The sequence below is a fragment of the Genypterus blacodes genome, unplaced genomic scaffold, assembly GCF_046128005.1.
Source record: "Genypterus blacodes isolate CSIRO-AG114 ecotype Tasmania unplaced genomic scaffold, CSIRO-AGI_Gbla_v1 ptg000158l_1, whole genome shotgun sequence".
Taxonomy (NCBI): Eukaryota; Metazoa; Chordata; class Actinopteri; order Ophidiiformes; family Ophidiidae; genus Genypterus; species Genypterus blacodes.
The window spans coordinates 217484-237945 of record NW_027466959.1 but is presented as its reverse complement, the minus strand read 5'-3'; the positions used below and the strand labels follow the sequence as shown (position 1 = coordinate 237945).

The 20462-nt window shown below is 44.1% G+C and overlaps 1 protein-coding gene and 1 long non-coding RNA gene across 3 annotated transcripts in view; one reads left to right on the top strand and one right to left on the bottom strand.

Annotated features, from left to right (window-relative positions):
- Window positions 1-9833: 9833 nt before the first annotated feature.
- LOC143013757 (E3 ubiquitin-protein ligase TRIM39-like) lies at window positions 9834-12348 on the top strand. Its single transcript, XM_076167428.1, has 2 exons — window positions 9834-10005; window positions 10621-12348. Exon 2 carries the CDS (start codon window positions 10630-10632, stop codon window positions 12271-12273), a length of 1644 nt encoding a protein of 547 aa, XP_076023543.1. The 5' UTR covers window positions 9834-10005; window positions 10621-10629; the 3' UTR covers window positions 12274-12348.
- Window positions 12349-13050: 702 nt separating this feature from the next.
- LOC143013758 (uncharacterized) overlaps window positions 13051-20462 on the bottom strand; it is a 34874-nt gene continuing 27462 nt past the window's right edge. The window contains exons 2-4 of one of the 2 annotated variants that reach the window (XR_012965215.1): window positions 17399-17517; window positions 15965-16074; window positions 13051-15880 (exon numbers count right to left, since the gene is read on the bottom strand). This is a non-coding gene — a long non-coding RNA (uncharacterized LOC143013758). Of the gene's footprint in view, window positions 15881-15964; window positions 16075-17398; window positions 17886-20462 lie in introns of those variants that run through there. The other variant, XR_012965214.1, reaches the window with a different exon arrangement.

Sequence of the window (20462 nt, the reverse complement as noted above, 5' to 3'; positions counted from 1 at the left end):
TTGTTGTTCAATGAGTTGCAGTGTAGATGTTCTATGAAAACGTGCACACTTGTACCCCCCCGGGTGTGTTAGACAGATGTTAAGTCATTTATCAACTTCAGCACCTGGGACATTATCATCCTCCAGCTAAATGATTCTTTATTATAGCTAAGAGTGCTGAATGATATGGGACCTATAGGCTCCTGTAGGCTCTGGATGATCTTATTGATGATCATACAAGTCCAGTCTGCTCATGTGCTTGCAAAGCCTTGAGATGCTGTGTCTGAGGTCCATCGTTACTTCACAACTTTGACTTTAAAAGACTATAAAGAGTCGTTAAATAGTCAGCTGAACTGTTGTTGTGATGTGCAAATAATGTAACATGTGGACTGGAGAAGGGCATCAACATCCACTGCCTCTATCTGCTGTTCTGTTCAAACTTTAATGGAGACTTTAAGTGATGGAGCAGTTCAGCTGACTAGAGCAAAGTGCTTCAGACCCTTCAGACCCTTCAGACCTTCAGACCCTTCAGACCTTTAGACCTTCAGACCTTTAGACCTTCAGACCTTCAGACCCTTCAGACCCTTCAGACCTTCAGACCCTTCAGACCTTTAGACCTTCAGACCTTTAGACCTTCAGACCTTTAGACCCTTCAGACCCTTCGGGTGCTTTCCCTTAGTTTCACCCCCATCGCCCCAGCCCGACCCTTCACCCCTAACCCCAGCCTCCCTCGACCCTCCTGCCCCTCCTGCCCCAGTTGGTATAATGAATATGAATGTGAAACTAAATATGCTGGCATATCATCATCATAGTTTAATAAGAAAGCCTGAGTATTTATCTGAGGCCTCTGGTTGCTCAGCCTCCTTGTCTGGCGCTCTTCCTCACAGTGCTGAGCTGATGTGATGTGGTTGTTTGAAATGAGTCCCACATAAGCAGTGACCTCATGTAAATAAGATGGTGTGTGTGTGTGTGTGTCCTGTACAGTGAACACCATGGATCAGAGTGATGACACTGAGAACATGAAGGTTTACCTGAGGCCTTGGGCGACTCCACGACTTTGTTTGCTTCATTCTCTGTCATCTCATCTGAGAAGTCATGTAGCTGTTAGATGTTAATCAAACCTCAAAGTCATTTTGTGTCAATAGTTTAGGCTTCCATTCATTAGAAACTCTGTTCTGGCTCACGTTGTGGAGAGAACACGAGACAGAAGTACTTCCTGCTTCTATATGCATTAGTTAGCAATGCAAATAAAAAATGAAACAGGTCACACACACACACACACACACACACACACACACACACAGAGGCCGATCTCCAATTACAGGATTTCCCCCAAAGCCTCTGGTTCAGTGTAATCATGCTGCAAATGACTTGTGATGAATGTTTTAATGATTTCCTGACGCTACATGTTGAACCTTTCACCTCCTGAATTACCTTCAGCTACGGCTCCAGCAGCCAGCATAGAGGATGTGCTGTGGAGTGGCCACAGACACACAATCCTCCTGTGGCTCTGTAGTGTTTGACAGGGAAAGCTGGGGAAGCAGATCGTCATGCCAACAGCTCTCTCACTCAATGCAGTATTGTATGAGAGAGTTTCTGTTCAAGTGATTACAAAGAAGAATGTAAATATGATTGAAGTGTTCCAATTAGTGGAGAGTTCGGTTTGTTCTTCTGGAATTTGAACACATTTGAACCAAATAGCAGTTTTGTTGAATTCCCAGCTTTATATATTACTGCTATCCTCATTAAACATCTAATTAATCACCCCCCCCCCCCACACACACACACACACCTCCACCCTCCACTGTGCTCACCACAGACACCTTGGCCTCCTTCTTCACTGATAAAGTATCTGCCACCAGTAAACAGTTCCTCACCAACTCAGTTCCTCACCCCAGCCTAACATCTCTCTCTCATGTCATTCTCCACTCCACCCTCCTACACCCTGTATGCTGGACCCCAGACCCTCCAACCTGCTGCAAGCCATTTCAAAGGAGTGTTCCTCACCACATTCAAGCAAGCTCAACCCATCCTTGGCCATGAATTACAGGCTGGTCTCACTCCTTCACTTTCTGTCCAGAAGAATCTTTGCTTGTGTTGTGTTCAAATCTCAAATGTACGTCATCTGCCAAATGATTAAATGTCTAAATCTAAAAGTAATTATAAGATTAATGAGGTCCCTACCTGCAAAGAAAGGGCCCAAGCTTTGTTACCAGGACCTTCATTGCCATGCTAGACCAAGACCCGTTGTTGGAATAGAATGTGGGAAATAACAATAAAAGCTCTCCGTAATCCAAATTGAACAAAATTAAACCAGTCAACTACATTTCAATTGTTACTGCATCATATATCAAAGTAACATTAGAGGTTAGATTTCATTATAATCTTTATAATCTCTGTTTTAGTCAAACTTTCTTTCTCTTTTGCAGCTGAGATGCACCTGAGATCCAAGACAGGATCTTCAAAAGACACCGGTTCAATTCTACTTGAGTCGGCACGTATCTGACTTTAGACATCCTAATTAACTGTCTTCTCTCGTTATTATGCAAAGAAAAGCATCTATTGATCAGCGGCCGGTATCTCTCTTTAAGTTCTACCTGTGTGAGGGCGGCGTCTTCCTTTGATCCATTCTCAGAACTTCATTGATGCGTGGTTTTAAGTTGTATGTGCCTCATCTGTATTATCGCTGCGGCTCTCACACACAGGATCCAAAGCAGCAGAAGCACTTTGATCAAAACCTGTAGGTAGGCAAGGGAATTTAAAACCTTTAATACAAGATAAATAAATGAGGCGATCTTCCAGCATTGAGATTCTACACACATGCCAACAGACACTTTATGATGTTAGACTTACCAGTAAGATAAATATGAACAAACTAGAGTAAAACTGATGAATGTCTTAATAATAACACTGATGAATAATTGAGTATTAGCAGGGTGATGTCATTCTCTAATATGATGGATATCATGCAGTTTGATTGACCGCAGTCCAACAATCAATACAACAAAGGTCAACAACAGGAAATTACCTTCTAATGAGGCGTATTGATTCATGTCATATATGTACAGGTAGGATTAGATTCATTCTGTTTTACTTTCCCCTGGACTGAACTCTTTCGTCCTCATCACTTACACACTGTTGTCTGTTTGTCAGTCTCAGCCCATAAATCTCCACTAGAACAACCTTGAAACAGGTTTCCGTCTGCTGTGCATCAGTCAAGCTCTGAAACGAGAACACAAAGTATCAAACTACAACTCTACACCGTGTCTTTACACTAAATTAACAATCATTTGTCTCGTTTTGCATCACAGAATACAAGACTTGTGTTCAAAGTCCTTGTTTTCTATGTGATGGATTTCAGACCGAGCCCAGTCCTCAGCGTGCTCAGCATCAGACACCAAACCACACACAGGTGACAGTGATGAATAGGCACTGCAGCACTGCACAGTAATAAGTCATGGTGTAGAGACTCTTCACTAACATTTATCAGTGTCATTCAACTGTGCGGCACACCTAAGGAGAGCACTTTCATAGAAACACTAAGAATGTACCGCAGTTATTCATAGTGAAGATTCTTTTGACATCATGTAATGCAAGCCAGGGCCGAGCCAAACATTCTAGGGCCTTACCTAGGTCTACCTGCATGCACACAAACTGTTACAAATGATCCATTTGCTCTGTTCTTCATATCCCTCCATTGACTCCCAGTCTACCAAACAGCTTCCAATATGGAAATCCCTTATTCAGGTTAATGCTTCCTCCTGTTCACTCCGCTCTACCAACCAATGGTGCCTGGTGCCAGAACCATAACGAGGCCTCTAGCCAGACACTTCCTCTTTGTCGCCCCGAGGTGGAGAACTGAGTTACCAAACGCCATTCCATCCACCGAGTCCCTCACTGTCTTAACAATCTTAAAAACAAACTACCTCTCTCTCTATCCATACCTCCTCCAGGCTCTGCCTCTTGGAGCTTATGTCCTGTTGTTGTTCCCGTCTAATATGTTTTTCCTGTGTGAAAACCAAAGAGTACATTTCTGACCCTGGGTTGAAGCAACGCAAATGAACTGCAGATCTGTAAATGTCATATGTAAATTGAAACAGACTGAGACAAGCGACTGTTTCATGCAGTTGAATGTCACATTTCCTTTCTGATTACATTGTGAAAGATAGATAAAGGTTGAGTTTAAGTCTGAAGAAGAACGGAAATCAGTCTTTGATATTATGGACAAACACTCAGGACGAGCCTAGCTGCTTCTCTTCTTGTTGGCTGCTTCTCTTCTTGTTGGCTGTTCTCTCCTTGTTGGCTGCTTCTCTTCTTGTTGGCTGTTCTCTCCTTGTTGGCTGCTTCTCTTCTTGTTAGCTGCTTCTCTTCTTGTTGGCTGCTTCTCTTCTTGTTAGCTGCTTCTCTTCTTCTTGGCTGTTCTCTTCTTCTTGGCTGTTCTCTTCTTGTTGGCTGCTTCTCTTCTTGTTGGCTGCTTCTCTTCTTGATAGCTGCTTCTCTTCTTGTTGTCTGCTTCTCTTCTTGTTGGCTGCTTCTCTTCTTGTTAGCTGCTTCTCTTCTTGTCAGCTGCTTCTCTTCTTCTTGGCTGTTCTCTTCTTCTTGGCTGCTTCTCTTCTTGTTGGCTGCTTCTCTTCTTGTTGTCTGCTTCTCTTCTTGTTGGCTGCTTCTCTTCTTGTTAGCTGCTTCTCTTCTTGTCAGCTGCTTCTCTTCTTCTTGGCTGTTCTCTTCTTCTTGGCTGCTTCTCTTCTTGTTGTCTGCTTCTCTTCTTGTTAGCTGCTTCTCTTCTTGTTAGCTGCTTCTCTTCTTGTTAGCTGCTTCTCTTCTTGTTGGCTGCTTCTCTTCCTGCCTGGTGACCGTTAAGAATCCCTTTGATTCTAAAAGTTGAGCCAACTGTTCCCTCTCCCTTTAGGGTCCAGTGTGAAGTCAAAGAGACGATTCAGGGCTGCAGATTGTTCTCTCTATAGTTTTTAGATCACTATTTATTTGTGCTGGTTGAACATGAATTGTCCACCTGTGCAGTAATTCTCCATCACTGTGGTCAATGATCCTGTGTCTGCTCACACAGTATGAATCCTCTCTTTCTGTCTGATGCTTTGATAATCGCTCAATAGCCTCAGTAAGCAAGCAGACCCTCTGTGTATCTGTCTGCACCTTCGCTCTTTCTCTCTCTAATAAACTGACTCATGACCTCATATCACACAGCACACAGACACACACACACACACACACACACAGAATGTATAACCTATGAATGTTTCTGTCTCTATACGGTGATGGGTACAATTTAGATCCAGACAAGCTGACACAATATTTCATATGTTTCTGTGATTGATCTCTTCTTTTTGGGTGAACGTTTGTCCCTAGAACACAGGAAGCTCCACACATACAGGAGAAGAAGGACAGTGCAGCCTTAATGTCACCCATTACTGGTTTATCATGGGAAAAGTGTTCATTCAGACCAGTGAACCAATTTTAAAATCATTTCATAAAATCCCTTTATTTGCCCCTTGATCCAGATTCTTCCAAGGTCGTTTCCACCAAGTTATGTCACAGTGAGGTCTGAAATACTTTATAATCTGGCTAACAAATAAAAAATCAGTCACAGGCAAAAACACAAAGTCCTTGGTTATTTAAATCATTTTTTCTATTTATTTTATTCCATTACAAAACAAAAATGTGTTCTGACTACAAATGATAAGCCAATACAATAGAAATCTAGATACATATCATCGTAATAATACAGGACATACTGTTACTCCATATTAAATATAAAGGAATGTGCCACTGGTTTATCATTATGAGAAACCAATGAAGGACAGCATCATTCCTCCGTGTTCCTCTGATGATCACACTCTCTCTCCCCTTCACTCTGACATCACATCAAACTTTCCCCCGTAACATCTATCTTAGGGGGAATTGAGTGTGATGGTAATGAGAAAGGTTGATAGAAACATATGGAGGCCGTACGGTTTGATGAGGTCCTGATGATAACACTAACAGTATGGGTGATCATAATGATGGTGGCATTACAAATGTCTCACCCTTTGGCTAGAGTTCACTTCCATGGCTTTATATGATGTGTGTGACTGCCTGCTAGGCTCCATTATGTGATGATGGAGTGTCTCATTGTTAACTAAGAGCATCTGCCAGGCCGGCCTGTGAGAGAGAGAGAGTGTGTGTGTGTGTTTGTGTGGCTAAAACACACATTTTTTTGTATTCTAAAACAAGAACTGCACAAATTCAATCACTCATTTAATTGAGTCTTGAGAGAACGATCATTCAAACCTATTCAAACAATGTTGTTGTACTTTCTGCAGCCCTCGTCGATGTCGGACCATAATCATTGACACGGAGGCTTTATAGGAACGTTGACATCGCATTTCTCCATAATGGCCTCCAAACGGGACGCGGTAATGGGAGATTGCGGCGAAATTCAATTTCCTGATTATTTAGTTCTGATTCTAATGACAGTATGTCCGCATGGTAAATGGATTATATTCAGTACAGAGCAGTTAGACGCTTTACGTCAGAGGGAGAAGAAATGACCTGACATTTCCATAATAGCCCACTGTAACTGCACAAGTCGTTTCTTTCATTTATAGCGCCTGTCATTCTGGCTGCTCATTCAGCATACAAATCCATTATTTCCCCTGGAAAACTCATAATTCATAAGCTCATTACAGAGGGTGTGAATTAAAGTGGCTGCATGTCCTTTGTGCCATTTCCTGATCAGCAGTGGCCCACTTTCTAAACTCCAGAACACTTTCAAAAGCATTTATTCTTCCAACTTCTACGGATTCTTTCAGTGACTTTGAAAAGACTGTTTGTCCTCTCGTAGTGGTAAGTTGAGATCACACAAAGTGCTCGTTCACAGGGTTTGGTGCCTCGTCTACATTTAGCCACGACGTGTCACACTTCTGCTGAGAGCCCGGTTCTTTAAGGAACCTCTGCCTTCTCCGGAGTCCTGTCCGCTTCCACCCCGGTGCCATTCCATCATCACCTCGGGCAGCTTGAGCAGGGACCCGAGGTGAGGAGGGGGAGTGCTTTCTTCCTGCCAGTAGGGGGCAGGAGCAAGCTGTATTTCAAGTCCTGCGTGTGTGTGTGTGTGTGTAATCTTCTGCCTACTATCTAATTTGGGGCAGGAGGTGTGACAGGGAGAACACCTTTAAGCTCCACTGCCTCCATAGAGCCAGATGCATGAAGGGAAGGGCTGCTGCTCCCAAGGTCAGCCATCTGAGGACCAGCCCCTCTCCTCTTCCACTGATGGCTGCTGGACTAATTGGCCACGGGTTTGCCTGCGCGACAGTGGAAATGAAAGCCAACCAAAATGACAGCCCCTCTGGACCGACGGAGACGCGGCTTTTTTAAAGGTCCCATATGGCGTTTGTCAGAGCAGAGGCGGTTTTGAGGGAAACTCTTCATCTCCCATTTCATTAGCCGTGTCTGCTGCTCGTGGATGAGATGTAATGCGGTGACAAAGTGGATCTCAAACATCCCGTCTCCCTTTCATGCTTGCTGTCGGATCACCGGCAGGGCAAATAAGCTTAGTCATGGATCTTGAGTTCTCTCTCCCTCTGCTTCCCTTTCTCTGTGCTGATTGATGGCACGTAATCTATTAAGAGGATTTAGGGCCCAATCTGAAATTGAGGGTTAGAATTAGCTGTTTTAACGTCAGGAGATGCTGGCATAAAGAGACGGATGGAGGGGAAACTCATTAGCTGTGAAAGCTGTTTGGTGGTGAGGAAGAGTTTGTGTCAATAGAAGCCTTCTAAAGACCGGCTTGACCCGGGGGAAGTTCAGGGTAGAGAGCAGAAGTTTAAAGACAGAACGATGCCGCTGAGGCCTGAGAGATGACAGATGAAGTATTTTATCTCCTCCCTCCTCTCCCTCTCAGTTTGTAGTAGCTGTGTAAGTTAATCATGTCGGGGAAGTATCCCACTACCAGAGGCAGGAGAGGTGTGTGTGGGTAGTTTCATCCCTGCCATCCTGAGTGAGAGAGTGCCGTGTAAGAAATACTGACGTAGTAACTCCAGGTTCGCCGTTGGAAAATTTACAAGAAAAACATTGCGGCCCAATAGGGAGAATTTATATCCGGAATGATTTTGATCAGACAAGTCTGAGGGAAGATTCATGGTTGTTGTTCCGCTGCTTATTGGATTTCACTTTGTTTTATGTGAAAGGGTTCTGAACTGTTGCCTCCCAGAGTCCGGTGACCATTTCATAAAGGGAAACGGTAATGATGTGGCAGTGCAATTACCCCCGGAGAGCGGGACGCAGTGACAGCTGGGAGAGGACGAGAGGCCGTGTTTCACAGCAGACGTGGGGGAGAATGTCAGGCAGATGTGGAGGCAAGTCCATCAAAGTGTGGAGGAATTAGCTGTTATTTATGCTCTCAGACCAATTTCCTCACATACTTTAAGGACCAGGGCAATATTTTAGGAGCCTGCGTGAGACGGCTCCTCCTCCTGTGCTTATTAAAGGTTTAACAAGTGTCCAAAAATACAAGATCAATTACAAACTGGGGATGATACAGGCATATAATGCTCCTCTGGACTGATTGAACATTTCTGATTTTCAAGATTTCTGCATAGAAATTGTGTGCAAAGAGTAGCTGGATGTAAGAGTGACGATGATGATGATGATGATGGTCCTCAAGTTCTTTTCATCAGGTTATCCAAATGAATGAATAAAGAATAACACATTTTTGATGGTGCTTCAAAGATCAGCTGATGTGTTTTGCCACAGATCCAGATCAGGATCCAGATCCAGAATTACAGGATGCAGGATGCACAGCCTTGAGCAACAGAAGGCATTTGTTCACACGTTTGCCTGAGTCACTTCTTTACAAAGCAAACAGGCATGCACGTCCTTTCATTGACTAGCAACTCAAACCAGGCTCAGGCTCAAATCCAGATATTGAGGAATAGAATATGTGCTCAGCTGGAGCTCACAGTTGTGTGTGTAGGTATGTGTAGTGAAGATGATGCTGATTCAGCTGTTTTAGCAGCATAGTTATGGTAACAGATCAGAGGAACAGGAAGTCTGCAGTAACACTCTGCTAGGGACTGAAAGATGGATTATTCTACACACAAGAAAAGTCAGACAGAATGTTCACCTCAAATGTATGATATTGGTGGGAAAATGATGGAATACAAATGAAAAGATGAATTGTTATCATTAAATGTTCCTCTAAACCAGGGGCAAACACACACTGGGCCAAAATAACAAACTGGGACTAAGTTGCAGGCCAGACTTCATATTTCTTGATAAATGGACTACAGTTGTGCATGTTTTCACTTCTCTCCAGATATATGATGATCAACTTTTTCATATGGAAACAAACTTAAGTTTAGCTTAAACATTAAGTCTGGAACAAGCACAGCTTAATATTATAAACAGGCTCTTATTTTATCTTAATGCCCTTTATTGCTTTGTACTTTAGACTTTGCTGCTGTAACATGTGGATTCCCCCGCTGTGGGACGGATAAATGATTATCTTATCTTATCTCTTATCTTAAGACAGTGAGCTGAGGTTCAATGTCTTACAGATCTTGCAGATTGTTAAGTAAACTTTTAAAACTACACACTTGAGTGGCCTCATTTCAAAAGTGAGCAACAGTTAGAGAGAACGATCATTTCACACACAAACAATCCAGAAACTTTGCATCGTGTGTAAGTCTGTAAAAAGGAAGAACCTTCCTCCAAACCTGCAGGAGGAAGAGAAGCAGCAACAACAGCTACAGGAGGAGGAGGAAGAGGAGGAGGAGGAGCAACAACAGCTACAGGAGGAGGAGGAGCAACAACAGCTACAGGAGGAGGAGGAGCAACAACAGCTACAGGTGAAGGAGGAGGAGGAGGAGCAACACGAGAGGAGGAAGCAGAAGCTGCAATGTCATATACCTGAAACGAAAGTCAGTCAGTCAGAGTCCAGCAGAGCCTCGACTGAAGCAGAAGAGAAGCCAGAGGATCAGAAGTTTGTCCAAGTTTGTCTCTGCAGCGTCTCTGCAGCGTCTCAGCCAAACTCAGGTGAGTGCAGACAGAATCTTGTCAGTTTCAGCAGCAGCATGAGGTCCAGGCTGAGCTGCTCTCACACGTCTCACTTCACTGCTTCAGTCTTAAAGGCTTGGCTCTGGTTCACACACGTTGGTGTTTGTAAACACACGGCAGTTTTTACCGTCAGAGCAAGAAAAGAGCGTCAGGAAGTGTGTGTTTATCTGTGTTAGTGAGTCTCAGCACTGAGCCGCACCCACGGCAACAGGGAGTGAAGTGAGTGCAGCCTGTAGTCATGGTGACCTCATTAAAAGGCAAAGTTCAGCTCCAGAGTGAAAAGGGAAACTTTAAAGTTAAACAGTCTGAATAGAACTAAAGGGCAAAAGCTTCATGTCCTGATCAATACACAATCAATCCTCATGAAGCTGAGCCTGAAGCTGAGCCTGAAGTCTTTTTATGAAGTTTCCTTGAGCGCCCCCTCAGGACAAACCCCAGTCTGCTCATAATATCCATCAAGAACAAAGTCGTCTCTCCTGTTTCACTCTGACATGAACTTCAGGAGCTTTAAGACTTTCAGACTCTTCATCCTGCTCAACAATCAGTGTTTGTGTCTCCAGAGATGTTTTCACTCATGTTCTCGTCTGTTCTCAGTTTGTAGACATGTCTGCTGCCAGCTGTCTGCTGTCTGAAGATCAATTCCTGTGCTCCATCTGTCTGGAGGTCTTCACTGATCCAGTCTCCACACCATGTGGACACAACTTCTGCAAAAGCTGCATCACTCAACACTGGGACAGTAACGTCCTGTGTGTGTGTCCTCTGTGTAAAGACACTTTCTACACAAGACCTGAGATGAAGATCAACAGGCTCCTATCTCAGATGGCCGCTGAGTTCAGACAGTCGACTCAAAAGGAAGCCAGCAGAAGATCAGAGGAACCAGCTGCCAAACCAGGAGAAGTTCAGTGTGACTTCTGCACTGGAACCAAACTAAAGGCCATCAAGTCCTGCCTGAAGTGTGAGGCCTCCTACTGTGAGACTCATCTGGAGCCTCATCTGACAGCAGCACGCCTGAGATCACACCAGCTGATCCATCCTGTGGACAACCTGGAGGACAGGATGTGTAAGAAGCACAAGAAACCTCTGGAGCTCTTCTGCAAGACCGACCAGACCTGTGTGTGCCTCATGTGTCCTGTTTTAGACCACAAGAACCATGAGTTTGTTCCTCTGGAAGAAGAATATGAAGGAAAGAAGTCTGAGCTGGAGAAGATGGTGGCTGAACTTCAGCAGAAGATCCAGCTGACACTACTGAAGATCCAGGAGATGAAACAGTCAGCAAAGCTCAGCAGGGAAGCTGCAGACAGAGAGAGAGCAGATGAAGATCAGGTCTTCACCGCTCTGAAGCAGCTTGTGGAGAAAATCCAGGCCGACTTCAGGAAGACCATGGAGGAGAAGCAGAGGAGCACAGAGAAACAGACTGAAGACCTCATCAAGGAGCTGCAGCAGGAACTCACTGGGCAGAGAGAGAGAACTGCTGATGTGGAGAAGCTCCTACTCTCTGAAGATCACCTCCACCTCCTCCAGAGCTTCTCATCCATCAGCTCTGCTCCTCCCACCAAGGACTGGACACAGGTCAGAGTCCATCAAAGGTCACATGAGGGGAGTGTGGTGAAAGCTGTGGCTCAGCTGGAGGAGACCTTCAGTAAGGAGGTGAAGAAGCTGCTGAAGAAGGTGGAGCTGAGGATGATCCAGCAGTTTGCAGTGGACGTGACACTGGATCCTGATACAGCTCATCCTCTACTCATCCTGTCTGATGATGAGAAACAAGTTCACTGTGGTGATGTGAGGAAGAATCTCCCAAAGAACCCACAGAGATTTGATCCATGGTTAAGTGTTTTAGCAAAGCAGAGTTTCTCCTCTGGAAGATTTTACTTTGAGGTTCAGGTCAAAGGAAAGACAGCGTGGACTTTAGGAGTGACCAGAGAGACGAGCGAGAGGAAGGGAACCATCACACTGAGCCCTGAGGAAGGTTACTGGACTGTAGGGTTGAGGGATGTAGATGGGTACAAAGCTCATGATGACTCTCCTGTCCCTCTGAGTCTGGAGTCAAAGCCAGAGAAGGTGGGCGTGTTTGTGGACTATGAGGAGGGTCTGGTCTCCTTCTATGACGTGGATGCTGCAGCTCTGATCTTCTCCTTCACTGGCTGCTCCTTCACTCATAAGCTCCTCCCATACTTCAATCCTCGGCTTCATCATGATGGTAGAAACTCCGCCCCTCTGATCATCTCAGCTGTCAGACACTCTGCCTAACCTGCAGGAGTTTACATGAAACGTTTCTGTGGTTTAAGGGAACTAAAGTACAAAGGATCAGCTGATCTTCCCTCATTACTTTGTCTTTTCTTTACATTCTGATGACATCATATTTGTTTCTGGTTGCTTCTTACTGCTGTAACACAACAATTTACTCACACTGATCTAAGAACTGTGATTACTGTTCATCAATCAATCAATCAGAAGCTTTGAGTAAAGTCTTTGCATGTAAGTGTGATCAATCAAAAGGTTTGATTGATCTCTGTAAATATCACAAATGTTGGGTTGTGGTTTATGAATGGACTGAATTCTGTCTTTGATCTTTGGAACAAAAACAATAATAAAGTTGGGATGAGGTCATGTCAGCTGTTTTCATGTTTGGTATCAAATCTGAAAACATGTTTGACTTTCAGGTTTGAGTGCAGAGCTCTGTTCATGTAAGACTGTATCTGTAATCTAATAAACAAAAGCAGAGCTTTCCAATCATGTTTAACCCTTTAATCCATGCTGTTTCAATCACACATATAAGCACAGAGGGGAGTTTAAAAGTGTCAAATGCTGCACTGAGTTTTAGTTGTAGATGATTCTCAAGCCCTTTGCTGCTGACTACATAACAAAAGTGAAATAGTGGAAATGGTACAAGTGGGCGGGGCTAAAGAAGGCTACAGTAAATATCAAACATCCTCTGTTCCTCTCTCATTACCTCCAGTGATGTCTCTCTCTCTCTCTCTCTCTCTCTCTCTCTCTGTGTTCTCTGGAACGTATTACTAATCACTCCACACCTACATTTCTAGGCTTCAAAGTCGGCAAATCGCCGGGTAAACTCGGCGCTGAGTACGTAGAGTTTATCAGCAAACTGTGCACTTGGCAACACGGAGGTAGAGATCTGCTCTTTCATGGTTTGGCGGCACGGAAAATGGCCCAAGTTTCTTGCAGCGTCCTTCTCTCCCACAGGCACAACTTAGTTTTGAAGCCCTCACCTCAGAGTACGTGTGTGTGATGACACGGCCCCGCCCCTGAAGCTGCAGGTTGAGCACATCCAGATGGCTCGTGATGTCACACAGAACGCACTCGCAGAGCATTCTGGGATGTGTAGTATTAGCGGTGCATGCGCTTTATACCAGTGGGCTAGCTCTAGCAGACATTTGACATTATCTCGCAGGCCAAATATAATTATACTGCGGGCCACATTTGGCCCGCGGGCCTGAGTTTGACACCCCTGCTCTAAACAGTTCTAAATAGACTAAATTGTGCAATGATGAACATTTGTGCACCAAGAAGCCTAAGCAGAAGCTCCTCCCCCTGTCGTGTTCCTCCACTGTATTTGTGTTGTGATCCCCCTCTGATCCTTGAAATAAGAATGAATTGGGGTCAGCTTCATAAAGCTCCTGTGACGCTGGTGAAGAGGTCTGCTGTCTTGCTCAAGGACACTGCAGCAGTGAGGAAGTGAACCTGAATCCTCCAGGTGAAGGACGTCTGCACCAATCATTACCTCTCTTGTATACATTTGTAAATCTCAACAAGATGAAGTGACAATAAGATCACAAAGTGGCTCATGTTCCAAATCTGTTGGCAAATGTTTCCTGTGATTATCTGCTTCAGTCTTATTTGCTTTTTCTTTGACCTTCATCAAGAGGGCACCGGCTCCACAATCTGTCTGAGAGCTCCCATCTGTCATGAGATGTGTGTGTGTGTGTGTGTGTGTGTGTGGATCGACGAGTGTGTGCACACCTCATCTACTCACTGAATACATTTGTACCCATCACTGACATCTGTAAATGAGCCCTCTGTAGGAACCAATCAGAACAATAGACTCATTTAAAGTCAGTGAGACAGATAGCTGGGGTCGGTGTGTATGTGTCGTTACCTTTTCTCAGACCTGTGAAGGCTTCTTACACCCGAGCATAACGGGGCTTTGAGGGGCTCTGCTGAGGCTTTGCTCTGGATATAAACTCATGAATATTTCATTCCCTTTCTCTTACTGGTCTCTGTCAGAGGAGAGCGCTGGTTTCCCTCCCTCTGCCACATGCAAAGTGCAGATACACAAGAGGGAGGTGTTTGACAATTTGCTGGTATTAGGGCATCATAGGAGCGATCCAGTCCGTCTCAGTCCGTCTCAGCTTGACAGGAAGACATGAAAAGCAGCGGTGGCGGTACAGAGCAGAGACGGCGAGCGGAGCAACCTGGCACGCTGTTTATTAGCAACAAAGAAGCAAATATACAGTATCGCTCGTCAACAATTGTGGAAACAGATGCTGTGCAGACAAAGGCTGTACGTCTGCCTCCGTCTGTCCGCCTCCAGCTTCCACAGGACGTGTTTACACTGAGAGGAAGAGAGAAACACAACATGCTGAGCTCAGTGGGTCTTCAGCTCAACTTCCCTGGCACTTCTCCGTTGTTTGCATGCTTCCTCGTAAAGCCGGAGATATTTCAGAACAAAAGTGTGTCAGAGATGAAACGAGAGTGAGTGGAGCCTGGGGAGGCGGCGTGTTCAGGTTTAGGTCACACATCTGGGTGCTGTGTAGGATTCAGACACGTAAGCGTGTTTCACTCTGCTCTCCTCTTTGATGCAGGGGGGATAAGTAATAAAAATATAATTGGTGCATGTTAGCTTCACACCGTTCACTTCAAAGAGCCTCGTCTCTGCAGAGGAAGTGTGTGATTAGACACAGAACAGGGACATGTATGCTGCATGCGTGTCACATGGAGAGACTCACTCAGATACAGACTGGAGGGCAAATCAACAAAACTGAGATTCTTTTGACTCTGCTTCTCCCTGACTAAATATTTCCACATTCTTGAGATGATGTAATAAAGTTCCTATCCTACAGCCGAATACAGCAGGTGGCATGTTTAGAGTCACAACACTGGGCTGCACTTACAATAAAGATATCTGCTACAAATACAGTATGTGCTGGAGTAGAAACATTTAGTTTACCATGCCAGAATTCTGTAAATCCTGATTATTCAGATTTTAAAATGAGATGAGATCATTTCCTGCTAGAATCTGTGATCTAGAGCACAAATTCCTCCTCATATATTCTTACATGTTAAGTGAGATGAGTCATTTCATGCGGGGAGCTCATATTTGCCGTCCTGCTCCGTCTATTCTCTCTCATGCTTAATAATCCTTAATAATTGGACTGTGATGGTGCAGAAGGCCTTAATCATGGGCGTGTGGGTTGCGAGCGGCAGATTGTGATTGATGGGTGGCACGTCTGCTGAGCCGTGGGTGGAGGAGGGGGCAGCGATGGCGCAGGCTTCAACAGATGGTCGGTGATATGGAGCCGCAGCCTCGCTCCAGATAGGTTAATTAGGCTGATATGTAAAAAATGTGTTGCTTTTGGCTCGGCGTCTGGAACGGGTTAGTTTGTTCATATGGTGGCCGTTTATCCTCCAGGGTACGGAGCTGAGAGCTGAGAGCTGAGGGCTGAGGGCTGAGAGCTGAGGGCTGAGGGCTGAGAGCTGAGGGATGAGGGCTGAGGGCTGAGGGCTGAGAGCTGAGAGCTGAGAGCTGAGCTGTCACCGATGATGTCACCGCCATCCAAGATGTCATTGGTGCCAATTCAAGAAAAGAGGAGGCATTTTCTTCCAGTCTGAAAAGTCCCTGTGATGTAAAGAGGAGTTTGATCTTGTTGCTTTGTGCCTCTCATCTCATCTCGTCTCATTCAAGCTCACCACATATCCCCACCTTCTTTGTCTGTGCTGTGAGCTTTCCTCTGGACCTCCATGTGTCTCCTGCTGCTGTCAGATCCCCTCCTGTCGTCCTCTCTGCGTTTTAAAAGCAGACCTCCTCCGCTCCTCTAAACACATTTGTCAAAGGTGAGCAAGCAACATTAAAAGTCAAACTGACCCCTCTTTGTGCTGAGCAGCGAGCAGCTTTATATAATACAGAAGGTATTTCATTAAGACGTGCTTACTTCCCTAATACCTCCTGGCAATGTGCTATCACCACCGTCCAATTTGCATATAAATGTATTCTGTTTTATTGGGGTATTGTGAGGAGGATTTATTATGAGCCTACAGATTTAAACACAGTCTGACTCTATTATGGCGCGGCTCTCATCAGTGACGGCTCTGTGTTATGAAGACCTCGGCTCCTCGGCTCAGAGACGGACGTGAGGAGCAGATTAGATAATAGTTTGATGGCGCTATAAGGCACTTCAAACATTTACCCGAGTTTGATGTAAACAAAATCCTCCTTGTTGAAAGGCTCAGTGTGAGAGAGAGGAGCTGAATAATGCAGGGTGCTGAGAACGATCACAGCCTTCATGCAGCTCACAACATATTCCACCATGGCTGCCCTCAGATTGACTCGCTCGCTCTGTATTCTCTTGTTTATGAGCTTTAGTACTTCTCATAAAACAAAAGGTGTAGATGTGCTGTTTAAAAAAACACAACAACACACACACACACGCACACACACACACACGCGCACACACACACACACACACACACACACACACACACACACACACACACGCACACACACACACACACACACACACACACACACAGATATTCCAAATTAAATATAGTGATATACAACTTCATACCCACTTCAGCCTAGCACATCACTGCTATGCACACTGAGTGAACACAAGCCATTTGACGTACAGTTTCAGGACACATTTTGTTCAAAGCCGCAGAACTGTGTTTGAATTCTATCAGAGATATGAAAGTTTCCAAAGCTTCCAAAACTGTTGGGCTGAAATGCAAGGAAATGTTTATAAACTGATGCATGATGGGTAACATCAGCAAAGTCATGAAAATGAATAGAAAAGTCAAGAAATAGAGCCACCAACAGCTGTTTAAGCACAATTATCTTATGTATAATTGAATCAGTCTGTTGTTGTAAGTTGAATTAACCTTTCAATCTATCTATCTTTGTTTAATAAATAAATGTTGGTGTGAGATTATAACCAGAAATCGAATGAAAATGTGACGTATTAGAATGAATGAAGTGAGCGATGGTGTATGGAAGAATTTGGATCAATAAATCAGTTAAAACAAATCGAGAAAAGGAGGAAAAATAAAACATATTCCTCTTCCTCTTCTTCATTGTAGTAACAGTATGAAGGCTCAGAGTATCAGAGTATGAAACCTTGTGAAAGGTGGAACTCACCTGCGTGCAAACTGAATTCTCCCTCCTTCAGCTCTGCTTCTCTTTGTGCTTTCTGTCAATCCTTTGCTCCCTGGTTTTTCCCTCTCCCATGGAAAGAGAGGAGCAGCCATTGTTCAGATCTGTTCAAAGATTATGGGTGGGAAACATGAGGATCTCAGCTCTTTTTGGGAACAACAAATCATTAAAGAAATCAATGAACATCTGAAGTTCCTCCTGTCAGGTGAACACACACTCAGGGCGTCGCGCTGCATCACCTGCTCTACACACACACACACACACACACACACACACACACACACACACACACACACACACACACACACACACACACACACACACACAGGTTGTTAGTTCCAGAGTAACTCCCTTACTCAACTCACGCTACATTAACAGGGATCTTTAAATCTTTTCCAGTAGTTCTTATGGTTTCAACCCGTGTTATTTATCTATTTATGTATTTATTGACATGTTTGGCCTGTGTTGGTTGTGTTGGTTGTGTTGGTTGTGTTGGTTGTGTTGGTTGTGAGCCAAGCTGCTCTGTTTTGAGCAGAACAGCTTGGCTCACAACCAACACATGGAATATAATATTATGATGATTGTAATTATAATAATACAATATTTATTCCCCATGGGCATAAATAAAGTTGTATTGTATCAGTAAAAGTGAAGTTCTTACACAGTTCAGTCTGCTTGTGTAGGTGTGTCGGGTTTCTCCACTATGAGCACAAATCTCTAGTTAATAGTTTGGAAATGGACTGGAAAAGCCAAAATCCAAACATGATCTATTATAATAAAACAAAACATCTTTAGTCTGAACCTCATATTATGTGGAACCAAGCATTTATTTGAAATTAAAAAGAAAGAAAAGAGCATTAAGTAAGGACCTTCTCTATCAGAGGTCATGCTTATTAATATGGTTCATTCAATTGATTCACTGAAAGCCTGTGTGTGTGTGTGTGTGTGTGTGTGTGTGTGTGTGTGTCCTTGATCTGAATAACATAAAGTTCATACGGCCCTCCTGCGTTGTTCAGTCTCCTGTAGTGATGCAGATCCTGACAGGTTCTGATGAACAGAAACATGTTTTACCCTGAAGGGCAATCTGATGTTACTCAGCAGAGTCACTGATGTCAGCAATTAAAGACAAAGACAAGAGGAAGAGAAGCCTCCATTGTTTTGTACACATGTCCGCCCATCCTGTGAATTTGAATTCTCCCATGATGCTTTGCAGGCACAACTACATCACCATAGTTAGGAATATTTCTCTCTGATCACCGCTTCTTAAAGAAATGGAAATGTATCCGAGGTAAATCCAAACTATTTGAGATATTTATTCATTTAGATTTATATATTTGATCACAGAGCTCCAGTTTACGTAGTTGTTCTGTGTGTTCTTAGCTCTTACATGTGATCTCTGTAATTAAATCCTCAGGCATCCAAACTGTGGAATGAAGTCGTATGAGTCAGATCTTCATTTCTTATTGAACCAACACTTCTAGCAGCTTTCAGTTTGATGCAATGTTGTAAGGTTTCATCCAGGGCTGCATATTCAACATAGTAGGTACAGAGGAAGCTGCTGCAGATATATAGTTTAATGTGCAATGTTTCATGGACATTTTCCTTTAATTTTAATGGTTTCACAACAAAGACAATAGAAAGGCACAGATCTGCACAGAGGTTAATTTCCCTTAATGTCAATAGAAATCGTCTCATCTTCAAAATGTGAACTTTTAAAGGAATAATCTTTACATATAATACTTATATTGCCGTCTTGTATTGCAGGCTGAGACCTACAGCTGAATCTCCAGTTGGATTTAATATCAAGCTTGACTTCAAAGCTCCACTCATCAAAGTCATCGTCTCTGCAGTGTCGCCTAACTGTCTGCCTGATGGGGGGAATGATATTCTCGGGCACAGTCCTGGTTCACAGATCAATACCAGCACCCGGTGAATCCTCTGAGGTGAATTAGCAGCTGCAGCCTTTAGGGATGCGTTACCTCACTCAGCACGGGCATCTGTGGCACTGATGAACAAGATGGACGCCCAAAAGCTGCTCCTTTGGGTCAACAAACACTAAAGGTGCAGGGCGATAACCTCCCTCTCTAGGAGACAGCGCTGTATGCAAACTGAATGTGATCCTTCCAGTTAGACGCCTCTACATGGTTGCAAATTCCAAGGGTGTGTCTTGCTAGGTGATTTGTCAAGCTGTCACGCAGGGATTGGTTTGGTATTCCACTGGGAGCTCCATGTTGCTGCCCTGGATGTGAGCAGTCACCATGGCACAGAGGAGTTAGGGCCGTGTGTGTCAAAGTGTCAGCACCGTGTTTGTGACTTGTTGCACAGGTGTCACCATATTCTAGAAATTCACTCTGGGAAAGAAACACAGCGCACAGAAAGGTGTGCAGTGGAAGCCGACGCTGCTGCAGAGAAACAGCGGAGAGAGGCTTCAGTGAATCTGCAAGTAGTGACCTTCTAATGAGAGCTAATGGGGGAGCACACTGTTCTTCACTAATACGAGACACCCCGGCTATCTGTTGTTGATAAAAGCTAATATTGTGAATATGGTCAACTCAATAACCTTAAAATTCTACCTTAAAGAGGAGATATTGTGCTTTTAGGGCCTCTTAGTTGGCCTGATAAGTGTTGGTGCTTGAGCTGTGTGAGCATTTACCTTTGGAGAGAACATCCAGAATAACAACAATCAGTAGTTTCCAGTTTATACCTCTGATGTTGCAGTGATTGTCTGGTTTGCATCTTTCTATGAACTCAATCCCTTCATTTGAAAGAAGCGGACTGCAACACACCACACACAAACAAACACATTAGTTGATTGTGTGAAGAAAACAACATGAATAGTAATTATGATGTTAATTCAGTACTCAGAGGGAGAAACAGACAAAAGAAGCAACAAGCCACTAAAATGTTGCACTCTACTCTAAAAACACCGACAGTGAAGACGAGCAATTTATAAAGAGAAGAGTGTGTGTTTGGGTAAAGGTCTTGAGTGTTTAGCGTGTGGTGAGAGCGTCTCCATGAGAGCGCAGCATAATGGAGCCATTTCCAGAGA